This window comes from Lissotriton helveticus, chromosome 10 (assembly GCF_964261635.1).
Source record: "Lissotriton helveticus chromosome 10, aLisHel1.1, whole genome shotgun sequence".
NCBI lineage: Eukaryota > Metazoa > Chordata > Amphibia > Caudata > Salamandridae > Lissotriton > Lissotriton helveticus.
The window spans coordinates 181724826-181746383 of NC_136071.1; the positions used below are offsets into that span (position 1 = coordinate 181724826).

The 21558-nt window shown below is 47.6% G+C and overlaps 1 protein-coding gene across 3 annotated transcripts in view; it reads right to left on the reverse strand.

Annotated features, from left to right (window-relative positions):
- Positions 1 to 21558, reverse strand: part of SMURF1 (SMAD specific E3 ubiquitin protein ligase 1) — a 300045-nt gene that overhangs the window by 67828 nt on the left and 210659 nt on the right. For all 3 annotated transcript variants that reach the window (XR_013602082.1, XM_078665048.1, XM_078665047.1), the window contains one exon: positions 14375 to 14553. Coding sequence is in view for 2 of the 3 variants with exons in the window: in XM_078665048.1 (XP_078521174.1) it covers positions 14375 to 14553 (179 nt within the window). In the remaining variant the exon portion in view is untranslated. The remainder of the gene's footprint in view (positions 1 to 14374; positions 14554 to 21558) is intronic.

Consider the following 21558-nt stretch of genomic DNA (forward strand, 5'->3'; position numbering starts at 1 on the left):
TACAGCCTGTACTGAAATCATCACCCTTTCCAAAGAATCAAAGATCGAAGCTTAGGTAGAATAGAAGTAATCTGTAACTGTAAGACTTATCCAGCAAAAAAACGATGGAACTTCCTGAATGGCTCATTCGTGTGGATATTGTAGTACCCAGTATTCAGGTTAATAGTCTATAATTTTTGCTTCTAAGCTATAAAACTTGGCTATCTGAGGACAAAGCAAAAATGGAGGGCCACCAGTGAGGTCTGAAAATACAGAAAAGAAAGTAGGTTGCAAATGCCAGTCAGTTTTGGATAATTGTGACAACAAAACCCGTTCCTTGGGCTCTGCCTTTAATAAGTAGAAACTGAAAGCAGCATCTAGGAAAAGACGGTCTATGGCGGTAGAAAGGACTGTTGACAGAAACTAAAGAATGATTTGCACAAACAAAAAATCCAGCCGCAAAATAAAAAACACGAAGTTAGAGTTACAAGGAGGTACATCAGGGGGAGGCCTTTGCCACTGCATTTAAACTGGGAAAGGTTTTCTACTTCTATTGTCTTTGTGCAGATAATGAGCCAGTACGATATCAAGCTGCCATCATGTTTTGTTCATCTGGAGTAAAGGGGACTGGAGAGCTCAAAGTGTTTTTCATTTAAATAAACTAAAGGTTAAAGTAATGTTATAGTTCGGTGTAATGGTCAGTAAAAATGTAACGTTTTAAACAAAAACAAAAATACAAAGTAATTCAACAGTTAGTTATCTCACGTAACTAGAACTTGTGAACTAAGGTAACTATAACGTGTGCCTCTGCCATACACACTTTTCTCATCAATAATTGAATTGAAAATGTTGCAGTGATATCAATTATGTCAAATAAGAGGTCAAGAGTGATGCAATATATGGGATAATTAGTAGTACATGGTTAGGATGCGAGTTATAGTTACCTTAGGGCACAAGTTATAGAAAGAAGCTTGAGATAAATTCACTAGTAAGTTATGTGCTTTTTGAGTTTGAAGCGTTACATTGTTACTGAACATTTAAAATGTTACTTTACCCCATTGTTTTTTCCAGTGAATTTCTAGTTTTTTTTGTTTTTTTTAAGGATTATTTTGTTACCAAACGTAAAGCTAACCCTCGGCAGTCGTGGTGGGTGTTGGCAGCAGGTCCTGGCCTGCGGCCGAACCCTCCCTCCCTCCCTCCCTCCTGCAGTCAGACAACCATATGCTGAGCACTACGTCGGAAGTGCAGTGGGGGGTTGACCCTCAGGACTAGCCTGTGCCCAAGCCCTGTGGCCAAGCAACCTGGAGGCAGCCAACCCAACACTGCTCACAAACTTTGGCTGCACGTGGCAAGAGGTTGGCCACAGGGGCTGGCATGCCGCCCCATCCCCAAACCCTGGAAGCAGCCAACCCCCCACTGCCAGGGACTGGCCTGTAGACAGCCCACACAAAGACCGCCAACCCCCCTACAGGCTGCCAAACCCACTCAACTGTTTGCTTGTGCAGTGCAGGGTTGGCCGTTGGGTTCCAGGGACCCCATTCCCTAGGGCCAAAAGATATATATGGGGGATTCCAATAATGGGATTGAATTCCATTAAAAAAGGAGTGGGGGGCGCAGACACTCTCTCAGAGTTCTCAGACCTCCGGGACCCCCATGCACTGGGGCAACCAGTGAGTGACCCCGTGCCCACCTGGGGCACCCACAAACATTGGATCCGTGGGGGAGACGCAGGGCCACTGTGGCCGCAGATGTTCCCCGCAAAGTACAGGAGCTGGCATTGCTACCACCTGGAGGGAGCAGTTCTGCTGGAACAATGTGTGCGGTTTCCCTCGACCCTCCAGAGTGTGGGCTGAGGAATAGAACAGAAGTCTTCTCTCAGCTAGCGGGAGCGTGTTTACATCTCCTGGCAGGTCGGAGCAGACTTGTATGTTTGCTCCCGTCTGGCGTGAGATTTAAAAAATGCTCCCACCAGACGGGAGCACATATATGTTACCCTGTCTGCACTGGTGAAGGGAGGGATTCTAATGTGTCCCGGGGCAGGCTCCCCGAGACACACTAACTTAGCCGGCCCCAGGGATGGGGTTCTCAGGGCCTTCACAGGCTAAGGGAGGGGGGCCATGTGCCTCCTCTTCAGTTAATTGCTTGCCCCAGGAGGATGGGGTCCATGAAGCCTTTTTAGGCCCTAGTAGAGGGTCCGCCAGCCACCCACCCTTCTTTTTTCTACTGCTGGCCAAAGGGATGGAGTGCTCGGGCCCTCTGAAACTAGGGGATGAGAAGTCACCCTACATAATACAAGTCTGTGAGAAGTTGGCCTGATGTGCAGTGCTCACTATTCTAGTGATCACTATATATCAGTCCAAACAACCCTTATTGATGATTGGTTGTAAGTCAACCTTATAGACCAGCTATCCTAGTAGCATGGATACGAGCAGTCTAAGGCTAAGACTCTAGAGGGCGTGTTAAGCCAGCTGTTTTACCATCACATTACCCCTTGAACACCCAGTGAAAGGACACCACACAAGTTGTTATGAAAATAAACAGTGTATTTATTTATAACAAGACTACCCTGGCTCTTTATGAGACAGGGAGCTAAGCACACAACAAAACTCTTACGAAAATACTTAAGTTAGCACGTTATACACAAATGCCCGAGGGGCACGAAAAACCATATACTTTAAAAGTGGAATGCGAATTACTAGCAGGTAAGTAACAGTTCTAATAGGCTTTGGAATCGCTAGGACTGGACTAGGGAATCGTTAGATTACTACTAGGAGGCCCAGGGGACTCGGGTGCAGAGTGTGCACTCTCACGCGGGATGCGGGACAAAGTCTATGGAAGCTAGAATTCACAAAGTTAGTGTTCACGGGCGAACCCGACCTGGTAGGAAGAAAACGACAGTGGATCCTGACCCTTGGATAGTGAGGCTATGCTGGGACACCGGAGTGCCGAAGTTACCTAGCCCAGGGGCTGCAGCTGCATAGGTCTGAAAAGACGTCGGGGATCTCGTTGCCGGACCAGGAGCCTGGAAGGAAGAAGTTGCTGGCAGGCGACCAGTGAAGAAAAGTTCGATGGATCCAAGCCTGGATCAAGGAAGAAGAAAACCTGAAAGCAGAGGGGACCAAGTTCTTGAATCACTAGCCAGTGATTAAGTGGGCACCAGGATGGCACCGGGCGAAGTCACCGCAGTCAGGTGAGTGGGCGCTGCTGGGCTCTGCAGTCTCTCGGACCAGGAGGCGTTGTCGGCGACCAGGATGGAGGTGCGAGCTGTCCCACGAAGGTTCTTGCTGTCGACGTCGCTGGACCCAGGATTGGGCAACAAGTCTTGGCAAATGCAAGGCCCACGCGGTGGACCTAAAATGGCGTCTTGGGCGGACCAGGAGGGTCCAGGGTACTTCTCCGATGGAGGGAAGCAAGGGCCAGTCTGGAGCAACCAGACCAGCAGCAGAAATGTCGTCGGGCGTCGTCAGGAAGGCCACAAGCCCGCGGGCTAGTAGCCAAACAACGCGGTGAGCAGTAAAAAGCAGAAGGGCCCCACGCAGATCGTGGAGATGCTGGGGGGCTGCTCTTCGGTGCTGGAGCTGCTCAGGGTGGGGGCTTCTCGGACCCCAAAGCACTCACCAGGAATTCACTCGGCGGGCTTGTTGTTCAGAAGTCGTGTAGTCTTGAAGATGGCCGGTCCCTCGAGGTCTCGTCACACCCACGAATCTCAGCGTGACTGATGATGTAGGTAGAGGTCAGAGGTGCCAGGGAAGCCGGTTCTCGTCGAGCTGGGCAGTCGGATTCCGGAGGAAGGACTTGCAGCAGACCGCAGTGTTCTGTAGATGGTGCCTGCGGATGCAGGGTGACTACTCCTTAGTCACAAGGGAGAAATCTTAGGAAGAAGTCTTGAGTTCCTTTCGTGGAAAGTAGTTTCAGGATTCAAAGATGATCTGATTTGGAAGGGGGCCAGTTCCTACCTTTATCCTGTAAAAAGGGGCTGGCACGCGACTAAGTCCTGCCCTATGGGTGGGACTGGGAGGGGGGTGGTTACACCCACTTCCTTGGCGGGCTTTTCCCCAGCACAGGGTCTGGAGTGACCCTGGAACTGGTTCCAGCCAGCCTATGCACAGTGAGCACCGGGGTGCCACGTGCAGTCACCTTCCTCTAAAGCCCTGCCTACCTACAATACACAAAACCCTGTCTGGGACGGTGCTGGCACCGCCCCTGGCAGGAAACCCTTTGTCCTTATCTCCTGCTCTGGGAGGACTCCCAGCAGCAGGAGGGCAGACTTGTGTCTCGGTGGCAGCATCCATTTTGTGGATGCTAAGGCTCTGTCTGACTTTAACCGGGGTTAGGGGTTACATACATGTCGTGTCCCTCTAGAAGGGTGGAATGCTAACCCCGTCGCCAGAATTGGCGAGGGGTTAGTATTCCAATTCGTATGACACCTTACTCGACATGTTTTGATAAAGCGATACCAGAGTTGGCACATAACCGCGAGGATTATAATGCACTTAAGAGTATATGGTATGCGATATCATGGAAACGGCTAAGGGATGGATCCCGAAAGCCGCAGACAGGCTCAGCTCATGCCAGAGCACCATCTCACACGATTCCAAGCACTCTGCCTTCAGGATTGTTAAGGCCTGCCATAGGAGTGACTGATAGGAGATCTGTGTGTCCATTTTAGGGTTAGATATAGGTATACTATATCTAAAGCAAAGGGTGAGTACACCACCTTGCCCCAGCTGTCGTGCAGCCAGTTGTGTCAGTTTTAGTTAGTCAATCCAGGGGTGGCACAATACATGCTTCAGCCCCTGGGAGACTTCTGGGTGCACCTCAGCCCTGGGTACAGGGACTTGGAGAGGGCCCAGTGCCAATTCAGTACCTAAGTACAATTTGGATAGAGAGAACAGCTAGGCTCTGGGTCTGATTAGCAGGCCCACAGCCAGGGAAAGTCGTAAACCAGTGCAGCAAAAAGCAAAAAATCTGGGTGATCATAGGATTGCAGACCCTACTCTCCTACATGACCCCCCCCCAAACTTTGGGACAATAAACTAACCTTGACCAGGTGAGTCTTCTTGCTCCAAGTGGAAATACCTGGAGAGCCCATCAGCATTGCTGTGATCAGTCCCAGGTCTATGCTCCACTGTAAAATCCATCCCCTGTAGGGAAATGGACCACCTAAGCAGTTTGGGGTTTTCACCCTTCATCTGATTTAGCCACAAGAGGGGCTTATGGTCTGTCTGAATGGTGAAGTGAGTGCCAAACAAGTAGGCCCTCAGCTTCTTCAGGGCCCAGACCACAGCAAAGGCCTCCCTCTCAATAGCTGACCAATTTTTCTCTCTGGGTGTCAACCTTCTACTAATGAAAGCAATAGGCTGATCATTACCATCAAAATTCAGTTGAGACAGAACAGCTCCCACACCCAACTCAGAAGCATCTGTTTGGACAATGAATGGCTTGGAGTAATCTGGACTCTTGAGGATAGGTGCTGTGCACATGGCCTGCTTTAGGTCATTGAATGCTTTCTGACAGCTTGCTGTCCACTGAACTTTCTTTGGCATCTTCTTGCTTGTCAGGTCATTAAGGGGGGTCACTATGGACCCATAATTTCTGACAAACTTCCTATAGTACCCAGTCAGGCCCAAGAAAGCTCGAACCTGAGTCTGGGTGATTGGAGGAGTCCAGTCCTTGATGGCCTGTATCTTACTCTCCAGTGGCTGAACCTGGCCTCCACCTACAAGGTGGCCCAGGTATACAACCTGTGACTGCCCTATCTGGCACTTTGTGGCCTTGATAGTGAGGCCTGCCTTTTGCAGGGCCTCTAACACTTTCCTCAGGTGGACCAGGTGATCCTCCCAGGTGGAGCTAAAGACAGCAATATCGTCCAGATATGCTGCACAGAAGTCATCCAGCCCAGTGAGGACTTGATTCACCAACCTTTGGAAGGTGGCAGGTGCATTTTTCAGTCCAAAGGGCATTACCACAAATTGATAATGCCCTCCAGGGGTAGAAAATGCTGTCTTGGGTTTGGCTTCCTCAACTAACCTGATTTGCCAATACCCAGCTGTCAAATCAAATGTGCTTAAGAAGTTGGCAGAAGCCAATCTATCAATAAGCTCATCTGCTCTTGGTATTGGGTGGGCATCAGTCTTAGTGACTGCATTGAGGCCTCTGTAGTCTACGCAAAACCTCATCTCTCTCTTACCACCCTGGGTGTGAGGCTTTGGCACTAGAACTACTGGGCTAGCCCAAGGGCTATCTGAGGGCTCAATGACTCCCAGTTCCAACATTTTCTGCACTTCAGTTTTGATGCAGTCTCTAACATGATCAGGCTGTCTGTAGATTTTACTCTTGACAGGCAGACTGTCTCCAGTGTCAACATCATGGGTACACCAATCAGTTTGGCTGGGTGTCAGAGAGAACATATGTCTGAAGGATTGCAGAACTTGCCTGCAATCCTGTTGCTGATGTTCAGTGAGGCTGCCACAAAAGACAACACCATCAACTGACCCATCATCAGGATTCTGAGTGAGCAGGTCTGGGAGAGGGTCACTCTCTTCCTCCTGTCCCTCATCTGTGGCCATGAGCAAGCTCATGTCCTTCCTGTCAACATATGCCTTGAGCCTGTTAACATGGAGCACTCTGAGAGGGCTCCTGGGAGTTCCAAGGTCCACCAAGTAGGTAACCTCTCCCTTTTGCTCAATGATGGTGTGGGGCCCAGACCATTTGTCTTTCAGAGCTGCTGGGGCCACTGGCTCCAGCACCCACACCTTCTGTCCTGGCTGGTACACAGTCAGTACAGCCTTTTGGTCATGCCAAGCTTTTTGAAGTTCCTGGCTGGCCTCAAGGTTTTTAGATGCCTTTTCCATATACTCAGCCATCCTGGAGCGGAGACCAAGTACATAGTCCACTATGTTGGTTGCAGGCTTTTTGAGAGGTCTCTCCCATCCTTCCTTCACCAAACACAGGGGTCCTCTTACAGGATGCCCATACAGAAGCTCAAAAGGGCTGTAGCCAACCCCCTTCTGTGGGACCTCTCTGTAAGCAAACAAGAGGCAGGGGATCAGGACATCCCATCTTCTCCTAAGAGGTTCAGGTAGTCCATGAATCATCCCTTTCAGGGTCCTGTTGAATCTCTCAACAAGCCCATTGCATTGTGGATGATAGGGTGTGGTGAACTTGTAGTTCACACCACACTCCTTCCACATGGCAGTCAGATATCCTGACATGAAGTTTGTACCTCTGTCAGAAACGACCTCCTTAGGGAAACCCACTCTGGAGAACACTCCAACTAGGGCTCTTGCCACTACAGGGGCTGTAGTGGTCCTAAGGGGAATAGCCTCAGGATACCTGGTGGCATGGTCCACCACCACCAGTATAAACTTGTGTCCTGATGCTGTCTGGGGTTCCATTGGACCAACAATGTCAATCCCCACTCTTTCAAAGGGAACCCCCACCACAGGTAGTGGTATGAGGGGGGCCTTTGTTGTGCCACCTGACTTACCACTGGCTTGGCAAGTGACACATGAGCGACAAAACTCCTTGGTATTCTCATTCATATGGGGCCAGTGAAAGTGTGAGACAAGCCTGTCCCAAGTCTTTGTCTGACCTAAATGACCTGCAAGGGGAATCTCATGGGCCAGGGTGAGAAGGAAACCTCTCAGAGACAAGGGGATGACCAGCCTCCTGGTTGCACCAGGCTTGGGGTCTCTTGACTCAGAGTACAGGAGTCCATCTTCCCAGTATACCCTGTGGGCACCTGTGGCATTCCCTGCAGCCTCAGCAGCAGCCTGCTGTCTGAGGGGTTCAAGGGAAGGGCAGCTCAACTGTTCCTTCCCCAGGTCTGCTCTGGAGGGTCCCCCTGAGCCCAGAAACTCAACTTGATCAAGTTCAAGCTCTTTAGGCTCAGTTTCCCTCAGCTCTTCTAGATCAGCCTCCTCAGAGACTTGATCCTCAACCTGGGGCAAGGGGGAAGGCAAAGCCTTACCCTTACTGCTCTTCTTCTTGGAAGGTGTCTGGTCCATAATTTCAGGATCCAGCACCTGTTCAGTGGGGCATCTTCTGGCCTGTGACCTAGTCACAGCAAGCACATGTGCTGGCAAGCCTAACATCTCCATGTGAGTCCTCTGCTCCACTTCTGACCATTGTGATGACTCCAAATCATTGCCCAACAAACAATCAACTGGGAGGTCTGAACTGACTACAACTTTCTTTTGTCCCTTCACTCCACCCCAGGAGAAAGCCACAATTGCCACACTGACTAGTAGTGACATTGCTGGCATTGGTCACCAGGAAATCAGTACCTGGCATGATCTGTCCAGGGTCCACAAAGTTAGGTGTCACCATGGTGACACTGGCACAAGTGTCCCTATAGGCCTGAGCCATTTTGCCATTAATCAAAGGTGTCTGCCTGTATTTGCCCAAAGTATTGGGACTTATTTCAGGGGACATATCCATATCCCCTGTACAGACAAGGACAGCCTGAGTGAGTGTGCCAACTAAGTTGTCAGACCCCTCAGTACCCAAGGTTAACCCAACTAATGCCTTGGGAGTGACACTACCACTACTGACTGTACTAGGGGGTGCAGTTGCTTTAGGAGCTGTAGTGGCAGGAGTTTGTCCTCCTCTTTTGGTGCACTCACTAAACCAGTGAGATTTACTTTTGCAGTACTGGCACCACCTTTTTGACTGGCCTTCTTGAGTCTTCTTCTTCTGGGAAGCCTGACCCCCACCCTCTTTGGTTTGTTGGGGACCTGGTGAAGACTTCTGGTCATTTTGCTCATTCTTAACATTACCCTTCTGGTCTGCTTTCTTCTGACCACCCTGGTTCTGGTTCTGGTTTTGCTTGATCCTTGTCCTGACCCATTTGTCTGCCTTCTTTCCCAATTCTTGGGGAGAGGTCAGATCTGAATCAACAAGGTGCTGGTGCAGCAACTGGTTCTGACAATTGTTTAAAATTTGTTCTCTCATCATTAGATTATACAATCCTGTGTAATCTGTAACCTTGCTACCCAGCAACCAGCCCTCCAAAGCCTTAGTGGCACAATCCACAAAATCAGACCAGTCCTGAGACTGAGTTTTCTGGGTGTCTCTGAACAGCAACCTGTACTGCTCAGTGGTTAAACCAAACCCATCAACCAGTGTATTCTTCAGGACCTGGTAATTGTTAGCATCCTCCACTCTTGTAGTGAGGAGCTTATCTCTACCTTTACCATCAAAGGAGAGCCACAGTATAGCTGCCCACTGACTCTGGGGAATGCCCTGCACAGTGCAGGCCCTCTCCAGAGCAGCCATCCATTTCTGGATATCATCCCCTTGCTTAAAGGGGGGCACTATTTTAGTCAGGTGTTTAGTATCTAAACCCTTCTCTCTATCTCTTGGGAGATTGCTGCCACCAGTGGGTGCTAACCCACTTATCTGCTGCTCTCTAGCAAAGGCAAGCTTCTCTTTGGCCAGGGCAAGTTCTTCCCTTTCAATCCTCAGTTCAGCTTGTCTCATCCTAGCTTCATGCTCCCTTCTCTGAGGGGAAGTGAATCTCCTCTGTGGAGGATTCCTTCTCCCCTGAGAAGAGGCATTAGAGTGCAGAGATCTATTGGAGTCCCTAGAAAGAGATCTATCTCTCCTAACTCCAAGGTTAGGCCCACTTCGGGTTAGTACTGGGGGGCCCCCAGATCCTAGCCCAAGTAAGTCTAAGTTGGTCCTAGTTAGCCTTCTGACTACCTCAAGACCTTTGTCTACCTCATCCCCAGAGAGTACCTCTTGATCCTCCTCCTCAACTGCTGAATCAGTGTTGGGGAGGTCTGGATCCCCAGAGGTTCCCTCTAAGGCTGGCATGTTCTCATGTAACTGAGAAAGCTTTCTGGCATCATATGTCTCTAAGAGACCTATCAGAAAGGGAGTGGTGGGGTTAGACCCCTGCTTCAGTTTCCTGGAGACACAGATTTGCCTCATCTCCTGGAAACTGAGAGCTGCATATCTTGAAGTGACCTGTGGAGGGTCAACACTGACCAGGGGAGTCTCAGTAGAGTCCCCCTGAGTCGACATGCTTTTCTAGTGAGGTGTAAGTGGTGCACTTACCTACACTATATGTTTGCCTACTGATCCCTTGCTAGAGTTGTAGTTTAGGGTGTGCTAGGCCCTAGGAGCTACAACAGCTGGTTCAGTAGAACTCAGAGTATTCTAAGCTAAGTTATATGTACCTTTAGTACTTATGTGATCTTTCACAAGATATTCTTAGGATATGTGTGGTAAAACAACAGCAAGCTCAAATCCCAACCGCTGCTCACCAATGTGAGAAGTTGGCCTGATGTGCAGTGCTCACTATTCTAGTGATCACTATATATCAGTCCAAACAACCCTTATTGATGATTGGTTGTAAGTCAACCTTATAGACCAGCTATCCTAGTAGCATGGATACGAGCAGTCTAAGGCTAAGACTCTAGAGGGCGTGTTAAGCCAGCTGTTTTACCATCACATTACCCCTTGAACACCCAGTGAAAGGACACCACACAAGTTGTTATGAAAATAAACAGTGTATTTATTTATAACAAGACTACCCTGGCTCTTTATGAGACAGGGAGCTAAGCACACAACAAAACTCTTACGAAAATACTTAAGTTAGCACGTTATACACAAATGCCCGAGGGGCACGAAAAACCATATACTTTAAAAGTGGAATGCGAATTACTAGCAGGTAAGTAACAGTTCTAATAGGCTTTGGAATCGCTAGGACTGGACTAGGGAATCGTTAGATTACTACTAGGAGGCCCAGGGGACTCGGGTGCAGAGTGTGCACTCTCACGCGGGATGCGGGACAAAGTCTATGGAAGCTAGAATTCACAAAGTTAGTGTTCACGGGCGAACCCGACCTGGTAGGAAGAAAACGACAGTGGATCCTGACCCTTGGATAGTGAGGCTATGCTGGGACACCGGAGTGCCGAAGTTACCTAGCCCAGGGGCTGCAGCTGCATAGGTCTGAAAAGACGTCGGGGATCTCGTTGCCGGACCAGGAGCCTGGAAGGAAGAAGTTGCTGGCAGGCGACCAGTGAAGAAAAGTTCGATGGATCCAAGCCTGGATCAAGGAAGAAGAAAACCTGAAAGCAGAGGGGACCAAGTTCTTGAATCACTAGCCAGTGATTAAGTGGGCACCAGGATGGCACCGGGCGAAGTCACCGCAGTCAGGTGAGTGGGCGCTGCTGGGCTCTGCAGTCTCTCGGACCAGGAGGCGTTGTCGGCGACCAGGATGGAGGTGCGAGCTGTCCCACGAAGGTTCTTGCTGTCGACGTCGCTGGACCCAGGATTGGGCAACAAGTCTTGGCAAATGCAAGGCCCACGCGGTGGACCTAAAATGGCGTCTTGGGCGGACCAGGAGGGTCCAGGGTACTTCTCCGATGGAGGGAAGCAAGGGCCAGTCTGGAGCAACCAGACCAGCAGCAGAAATGTCGTCGGGCGTCGTCAGGAAGGCCACAAGCCAGCGGGCTAGTAGCCAAACAACGCGGTGAGCAGTAAAAAGCAGAAGGGCCCCACGCAGATCGTGGAGATGCTGGGGGGCTGCTCTTCGGTGCTGGAGCTGCTCAGGGTGGGGGCTTCTCGGACCCCAAAGCACTCACCAGGAATTCACTCGGCGGGCTTGTTGTTCAGAAGTCGTGTAGTCTTGAAGATGGCCGGTCCCTCGAGGTCTCGTCACACCCACGAATCTCAGCGTGACTGATGATGTAGGTAGAGGTCAGAGGTGCCAGGGAAGCCGGTTCTCGTCGAGCTGGGCAGTCGGATTCCGGAGGAAGGACTTGCAGCAGACCGCAGTGTTCTGTAGATGGTGCCTGCGGATGCAGGGTGACTACTCCTTAGTCACAAGGGAGAAATCTTAGGAAGAAGTCTTGAGTTCCTTTCGTGGAAAGTAGTTTCAGGATTCAAAGATGATCTGATTTGGAAGGGGGCCAGTTCCTACCTTTATCCTGTAAAAAGGGGCTGGCACGCGACTAAGTCCTGCCCTATGGGTGGGACTGGGAGGGGGGTGGTTACACCCACTTCCTTGGCGGGCTTTTCCCCAGCACAGGGTCTGGAGTGACCCTGGAACTGGTTCCAGCCAGCCTATGCACAGTGAGCACCGGGGTGCCACGTGCAGTCACCTTCCTCTAAAGCCCTGCCTACCTACAATACACAAAACCCTGTCTGGGACGGTGCTGGCACCGCCCCTGGCAGGAAACCCTTTGTCCTTATCTCCTGCTCTGGGAGGACTCCCAGCAGCAGGAGGGCAGACTTGTGTCTCGGTGGCAGCATCCATTTTGTGGATGCTAAGGCTCTGTCTGACTTTAACCGGGGTTAGGGGTTACATACATGTCGTGTCCCTCTAGAAGGGTGGAATGCTAACCCCGTCGCCAGAATTGGCGAGGGGTTAGTATTCCAATTCGTATGACACCTTACTCGACATGTTTTGATAAAGCGATACCAGAGTTGGCACATAACCGCGAGGATTATAATGCACTTAAGAGTATATGGTATGCGATATCATGGAAACGGCTAAGGGATGGATCCCGAAAGCCGCAGACAGGCTCAGCTCATGCCAGAGCACCATCTCACACGATTCCAAGCACTCTGCCTTCAGGATTGTTAAGGCCTGCCATAGGAGTGACTGATAGGAGATCTGTGTGTCCATTTTAGGGTTAGATATAGGTATACTATATCTAAAGCAAAGGGTGAGTACACCACCTTGCCCCAGCTGTCGTGCAGCCAGTTGTGTCAGTTTTAGTTAGTCAATCCAGGGGTGGCACAATACATGCTTCAGCCCCTGGGAGACTTCTGGGTGCACCTCAGCCCTGGGTACAGGGACTTGGAGAGGGCCCAGTGCCAATTCAGTACCTAAGTACAATTTGGATAGAGAGAACAGCTAGGCTGTGGGTCTGATTAGCAGGCCCACAGCCAGGGAAAGTCGTAAACCAGTGCAGCAAAAAGCAAAAAATCTGGGTGATCATAGGATTGCAGACCCTACTCTCCTACAAAGTCGCACACCCCTCCTATTTTTGGAACAAGCGTGGAGCCCGATGGATTTCTTTCCAGCGGATTTGTGGATCAGTGGTGTTCTTTATTTATTTTTTATTTTATAAATGTTTTTGGTCCCAGGCGGGGACCTAGGGGGTCGCGTATCCCTAACCTGCCCATTATCTTTTGTTTGCGGGGGTTATTTTTTTTTTTAGGAGTTCGAAGATGGCTTCCAATGTTTTCCGTTTTATGTGGTGGCAGCCAATGAGATCTCAGCTTGAGATTTGTCAGATCGGTTGAGACTCCATGCCCCGAAATAAACATTTTTGAACATTAATTGCTCAAAAACTACTGAATGGATTTACAGCAAGATCTAATGTTCTGCTTAATTTGGTGTAAATTAGTTTAGCGATTTGGGCTATACATCTGTCTTTAAAGTTTTTATAGAAAAATGACAGGGGAAAATGTGTTTTTGCCCCCCTCCCCCTCCCCCCCTCCCTTTTTAAGTCAAGCATTCGAGACCTCTTGTATATGCTTTAGTATATACTTATTATATACTTATATGTGTATGTACTTTGTGGGCTCTGGAGATCAGCACTAGGACTTGTGTGCTTCCACTTAGGGACCTTTTTTCTGTTCAACAGCCTCTATTTAACTGTCTTGATAGAAATCAACCAGCAGAGGTCAGTAAAATACCAGAATTGCTTTCTGCTGAGAGACTTTTTTTCTTCTTTTTCTGGCAACTGCTTCTATTTATCTTTCTTGATAGAAAACGACCAGCAGAGGTCAGTAACATACCAGAATCACTTTAGCATTTTCTAGATTCCAGTCCATAGAAATTGTCTTCCACATCTGTAGACAATATTTTTTTCAAATCTTTCAATTTTTGTATTTTCAGGGATATGACCACCAAAGGCCCTGATTTTATATTAAAAACAGAGCCTTGGACTATACCACTCCCACCTGAAAGGCAATATTTCTCTCCATGTGTTCCCAGGCCTGGCGTGTCAGGCAGTTTGGTGCTTACTTTCCCTCCATGTTAAAGAACAGTAAATGTTTCAGCACCCAGGTTAATGCGCTGCATAGCTAAATACATATAAGGTCCCAAAGGCGAGATCGATTGCATTGCAAATGCTTGTTTTCCTTGGCCCCTAGTGGACAGATCATCCCAAAACATTCCAGGCTCAACGTAGTAAAAAAGAAGCACTTTTTTGAGTCGTTCCGTGGAGATTTGTCAAACTGAGCAAAAGTTACTAAAAACACACAAAAAAAGCATTTTCCTAAGGAAATGCGATCCTAACTATAACTACCCAGTGGGGGAAGTCACTCAGGTCATATACCTATATATACAAACACATATACACACAGATACACTTTAATTGTCTGACAGCTTTAGCAAATTGCCAGTTACAAAAATATGAAAGGCACTTACAGAATCCATACTAAGCTCTTGTGCAGCTCTGGGTCAACAGACTCCAGATCAGACAGCTGAATAGGTTTCCCCAGGAGCTGTTTGTAGAAAGGAACTGTGAATCCGCCATTGATGTAGTGACCATGGAAAACAGCCAATCCCATTATCCGACCAACAAAATGGAAATAAGACAAATGGTCCTGTAATAAAAAAGGAACGTCAAAGGACGTCAATGATCAATCTACAACATCTTGTATGGTACATAATTTATATTTATGATCAAAGTCAGCGATAGAATAAGAAAAAAGTGAATACAGTAGTTCATAGAAGCATCATGAAGAATGGAAAGGAGGGAGGGATCCAAGGCTGCCCACTGCAAAGAAAGGGGTAGTTATTAAAACCATCCCAATCGTGTCGACCCACAAGCAATTAGGCCACAATGTGGGCATGTCTTCCAATGGGATGGAAAGAAAAAATACTGAACTACCCAGTCACTCATTGCCCAACCTCTATTCCAGTTTGCTGATAGACCATTATATGAGGGGTTAATGTGCAGGGATGGCACTGCCTTAGACTGACCCTCCTAGCCCACCTTGTCTCATACCCTTAAAAGCTAGCTATCCAGAGCCAATTGTGAGAGGTTGGGCTATTTACAGTCTTGCCTCACACCTCTTCTCTGCTACTAATGAAAGACAATGTTACTGGAACAGGACAGAGAAGGGGCTGCTCAGCTACCTACTAGTCTATTTAGTGTCCTACCCAGTCCAATATCCAGGCCACACAAATAACTGGGTGCAGAAGTAGGCCACAGGACTACCTTGACATCATCCACTAAAATTACAGTGGACCATCCTGCTTCTGGATCACTTAGAACAAGTTTAATGAAGAATGCAGAAGAAAATGGAAAATGCTAAACAGGAAAAGCCTCTGGAATGCAACCAAAGAGAGGCAAACTTCTATCATATGGTTTGGAATTGTCCACCTAATGGTATGTACTGAAGGACTGTGTGTGATGGAGTGGAAAATACAGTAGGGTTTAAACTGCCAAAAAATACCCAAAGCAAGCCTTTTACGTATAGGCACATTCACCAAGACTAAAATTAAAACAAAAGGAAGGATGCCATCGTTGATAACTTGTTGCAAAAATGATAAAGAAGTTTGAAAGATTAATGGTCTATAGCAAAAGATATACATTTATCATATATATTAGAAAGGATGACAATTTGGCAGCCAATTTAGATTTAAGAAAACCATTCCCTTCCCACAGCACGGCAGACCTCCATAACTGAAAACAAACTATTAGGATATACTTAACACAATTCGAATGGTACATAATGTTAGCTACGAAAATGTTATGTATATATACACTACTTTCAGATTAGCAGAAGATATGTATATTAAAATTGGCAAAATATGAGACTGGTTAATCGCTGAACAATTAATCTATTTTCTTTTCTGGTGTTATGCAGCTATAGAAAATACTATACTCTGATGGATAATAGGAGTACGAAAATTAAAAAAAATTATAATAAAATGTTTCACAACAACATGTTTTGCAGGAACAATGTCCATACTTGCAAACAATTTATAATAAATCTGGGACACTTTCAAATATCACAAGAATTAGAAGCTAATTTAACTACAGCAAAATAAACAGAACCCATACTTAGGACACTGAAAGACTTCCGAGAGGGAGGAGTCAATTTTATTAAATCTCCTCTAATAAATGGGTACATAACTACATTTGGCCAAGTCAGAAATGAAAAATAGTTTAATGGTCTCCCAAAAACACAATACATGTACTTAACATGCAGAGTGAAACTGAAACACTTGCATGACTATTTGTTGAACCTAACCATAAAAACACCTACTGCCAATATATAATACAGTACAATGTTCACTCAGTGTAATATTTACCATACAGAGCACCCACAAAAATAAAGTGCAAATGGACTGATACAGATTATACAGAATGACAAGGTATCCATTAAGTAAACCACTTAGATCTTTACCACCATTACATTTTATTAACCCTGGGCGAAGCACTACGCTACGCTCGCGGAGTTTGCGAAGTTTTCGCAACTTCGCACTACGCGAGCTGCACGTAACAGTGTGAACATGCGTAGTGTAGCGTAGTGCAGCGGTCATTTTTTGCTTGTTCGCGGTCCTGAACGTCATGTTCGCGACCGCGAGCAAGCAAAATGACATCTCGGCGACATTCAACGCAAGGAGGTCAAGTTTCTCATTGTGAGTGGTTGCGCATGCTCGCGACCGCTCTCAATGAGAAACTACCTGTTCGCATTGAGAAAGCTGCCGCTCGAGTAATAATCTACTCGAGCAGCAGAAAACTACAGCTCGCACTGTGCAAGATGCCGTTTTCAATGCTTGCACAGTGCCGGATGCTTGTCCGCACTGTGCAATCATTGAAAACGCATCTTGCACAGTGCGAACATGCTACTACGCAGCTCGCGTAGTGCTACGTGAAGTTCGCGAAGTGCACTTCGCGTAGCGCTACTTTGCGAACTACGCCCACCCTTACATTTTATATACCAAATGGTACACATGAAAAGACAAGATGTTCGGACAAGGAAATTATTATATTGTACTGAAAGAAAATAGTCTGCTATAATTATCATAAGGATGAGCTGGTCTACAGTCCGTCAGGCATTGGCATCGACAGTAGGGCAGTTAAATGTCATAACCTTGGTTGAAATTGAGGCACATTGATGGCAGCGGGCTGGGTATCTGCATCATCAACTGCTGTCTGGGCTCTTCTCTGTACTTGGCTGAGCAGGCATATCAGAAGTTTTTGCAGGGCGAGGTCCAAAAACCTAATACAGGCTGTTCGTAAGCGGAACAGCAGACCTGTGGTGTTACCCCTAGATGGCCTGCTTGCTTGGAAATCATTGGGTAAAAAAAAAAAAAAAAAGACAACCTGAGGATTACCTTCCATTTCCAGAAAGAAGGGAGAGGGGTTAGCCTAACGGCTAAGGCGTTCGACCTCGGAAACTTGGTTCGAGTCTCGGTAACGACGTCAAAAACCCCCTGTGATTCTGGGCAAATCACTTAATCTTCCCGTGCCTAAAAAAAATGAAAGTGTGTCCTCATGTAACGTAACTGGTGCTATGTAAAGCGCTCTGATAACTGATTCGGTTCCGTTCAAGTTCGCGCTATATAAAACTCTAAAAAAAAAAAAAAGAAGAAAAAAAAAAAAAAGGTTGCCACCAATCTAACAAGAACATTGAAATTCTGGAAAAAGACCAGATTAAAAGAGGTGCTGGGGTCCGAGAAGTACAAGAAGAGGAGGAATGGAACTGCAGCAGTTTACATGTGCTTTGCCATCCATCCGTGCATGGCTGAAGCGAATTGTACTGGCGGCAGAATTTAAAGATACAGTTTGCTTGCCTGGAGGCTTTTGCCCAAACTGTACTGTAGACAGGCATATCACCAGCTTTGCACAGCATGGTTACATGACATTACCCAGGAAATCAAAACGCTTGATCACCACAATTTAATACATGCCAGCAGTGGATGCTGTTAATTGAGCCAATTATCATTAAACCAAACTAATGATGCAACAGTGGATGCTGCGATTACCGACCTTCTAGTACTGATGTGCAAAAATTATACTGCTTTTCTTAACTATCCATTTCACAGAAACCATAAGTGTTTGCTGCTGTTCTAGAATTACTTAACCTTTTAGACTGTGGCATACCAATAGTCTGTTGCTTTCTAGAAAAAATCTATAGGACAGGTTTTCCTCTTGGCGAGGCGGATATTAAAAATCAATTTTGTATTAGGTAACATTGTAAAATAAATAGCCAAGACAAATTCTTAATCAATTCACAAGAACACTAATGTATTCCCAATGTATTACTTTCCTTTTACAAAATCTAGTATGCCTTACTTTGCCTGGTCAAGTGTCATTTGAAGTACTTTGAAAATATACTCTTGCAAATCTTTTTATTTAGCTTTAACAAATTTATGTCAAATAGAGCTAAGAAAAATTAGCTTAAATGGATCATAGACTTAAACAAAAAAACTCCATGGTACATTCCATACAAGTACTTAAGGGCATAGCCGCGGGAAGTAGGGGTGCTGCAGCACCCCAAAGTAAACATGCTGGATTTCAGAAAGTGAATGAGCAATAAAGATGCCTATAAATGTTTTTATCTTGTCACATTTGCTGTGCATTCAAAGACAGGTCAAATGTCGGGCTATGCCTTCTAACAAATTGCTGCTTATTCTTTTAACCTATAGACCGGTGTTTACTTCTCTTTCTCCGCCCGGAAAAGTTAAAGGATTCTGTAAAGTGAACTATGACAACCTTGCTGGGGCACAGCGTCTGTGAAAGGATACACTGCAGGATGTCAGTTGTTTTCTAACACCCAACAGTATTTAAATACCAGTAAATGAACTGTACAACTATTTCAAAAAATATTAGCAACTAGTAAAGAAGAAACAAAGCAGTTTTTTGTAATTCTAAAGTGCTATGGAAACATTTTAATAGACTCAAAAATCATAACACTTTGCTAAATGATGTGCAAATGACAATAACTGCTGAAACCACATTTTCACTAATTGTAACGTGCGCTAATGTGCTGTCTGTAAATGACAGTGTGCTACCACACCATGCTTTAGTAATATGTATACAACAGTGTACTCCAAAATGCAGCACTGCCTACATACTAAATCTTTACCATTCGCCTGCTGAATGGGTATGGCATTACTCTTTTCCTTTGACCATAATATTGGGGAGATTACTCTTTAATCTCCATCATATTTACTTACAGTTTGATTGATGGCCATGCAAGTTTTAAAGTCTGATCCCGTAGTTTAGGAAGATTTCAATTTTTGGATCTACTCCCCACTACCCTCTTTTGTGTGGGATGATACTGATATTAGTATATCACAAAGAACAAGTTACTTACCTTCGGTAACGATATATCTGTAAGAAACAGTAGTTAGTATTAGATTCCTTACCTTAGAATATCCCCAGGCGTCAGTCTGGATCCGGAAACTTTTGCGTAGCAGTACCCCTGCGCGTCTGTAGGCGTTGTCTGCAGGCGTCCCCTGCGGCTCCGCGTCGTCGGCGTCGTGCGCCGTGATGAAGTCGCTGGAGTATATAGACGCCGCCTCCGCGCGCTGACGTCAGTTCTTTGCACACAGCTTTTCCGCGCCAGAACACGCAGAGCCATGTGAGAACCAACACTGGTGCCATTTGAAACTAGGGCCCTGAAAGGGATGTCCTTAACCCTAGGTATCAGTTCGCAGAACGGGGAGGATGGGTGGGGCGGTAAGGAATCTAATACTAACTACTGTTTCTTACAGATATATCGTTACCGAAGGTAAGTAACTTGTTCATCTGAAAGAAACAGGTTAGTATTAGATTCCTTACCTTAGAATAGATACCCCAGCAATACCAACCCCGGTGGTGGGTCTGCGAACCAATACAATCCTACACCAGAAAATCCTGGAGGACCGAACGGCCAAAGAAGCCGTCCCTCCGGACTTGACTGTCCAGGCAGTAATGCCTCGCAAAGGTGTGCAGCGAGGCCCACGTAGCCGCCTGGCAAATGTCCTGCAAAGGGACTGCCCGGCCCAGGGCAGTAGTAGCCGCCGTGGCCCGAGTGGAATGGGCCCTCAGCCCAACAGGAGGCTCCTTCCGAGCCAAAGAGTAGCATGCTTTGATGCACAGGACGACCCACCGAGAGATGGTTCGTTTCTGTACCGCCCTTCCCTTCTTCTCACCCACGTAGCCAACAAACAGCTGGTCATCCACCCGGAACTGGCGTGTGCGATCCATATAAAATGAAAGCGCACGTTTTGGGTCCAGACGATGGAGCCGCTCTTCATCTTTTGAAGGATGCGGAGGCGGGAAGAAGGAGGGTAAGGTGATGGACTGCCCGATGTGAAAAGCAGAAACTACTTTGGGCAGGAATGAAGGTCTAGTTCTAAGAACCACCTTGTCTGGATGAATGGACAAGAAAGGAGGTTTCACAGAAAGAGCCTGGAGCTCACTCACTCTCCTGGCAGAGGTGATGGCAACCAGGAAGGCCGTCTTTAAAGTGAGGAGACGGAGAGGACAGGAATGAAGCGGCTCAAAGGGAGCGCACATCAAGAAAGTCAGAACCAGGTTCAAGTCCCACTGAGGCATCACGAACGGAACAGGTGGATACATGTGCGTGATGCCCTTCAAGAATCTCGTTACAATAGGGGACTTGAACAAAGATGGCTGATCAGGTAGCCTTAAGAAGGCGGAAAGGGCAGAAAGGTAGCCCTTGATAGTGCCCAGAGCAGAGCCCTGCTGGGCAAGAGAGAGAAGAAAGAGGAGAACCTCGGAGAGAGGGGCAGAAAGGGGATCCACAGCCTTTGCTGTGCACCATGCCACAAATCTGTTCCACCGGCAGGCGTATACCGACTTTGTGGAGGGACGTCTGGCTGCCAGAATCACATCACAGACTTCAGGAGGCAAGTCAAATGGCCTCAACTGTCGCCGCTCAATCTCCAAGCATGGAGGTGGAGACTGGACAGGTTCGGGTGGAGGACCGTCCCCTGCTGCTGCGACAGAAGGTCCTCCTGAAGGGGCAGGCAGATCGAGGGACCGACTGACATGCTGAGTAGCTCGGGATACCAGTACCTTCGAGCCCAGTCCGGAGCCACAAGGATAACTTGGGCCCGGTCGCGCCTGATCTTCTTCAGCACTCTGGGCAGAAGTGGTATAGGCGGAAAGGCGTACAACAGACCGCAACTCCACTCGCGCCGAAAGGCGTCGCCGAGCGAGTGCCGTCTTGGAAACTCCAACGCGCAGAACTGATGACATTGCGCGTTCTCTTCTGTGGCGAATAGATCTAACCAAGGCTCTCCCCATTGCAGAAAGAGGCCTTTCGCCACGTCCGAGTTCAGACGCCATTCGTGATCCACCGAGCACCGACGGCTGAGTTCGTCCGCCCTGGCGTTCAGAGAACCTGCCAGGTGTTGAACCGTCAGTCACGCCCTGACGTTCCAGCCATTGCCAGAGGCGCAGAGCCTCCTGGCAAAGGGTCCACGACCCCACTCCGCCCTGCTTGTTGCAGTACCACATGGCGGTGGTGTTGTCCGTGAACACCTGCACCACACTCCCGTTGACAAAGGGGAGGAATGCCTTCAGTGCTAGGCGAATCGCCCGCAGCTCCAACATGTTGATATGGAGCCGGGACTCCGCC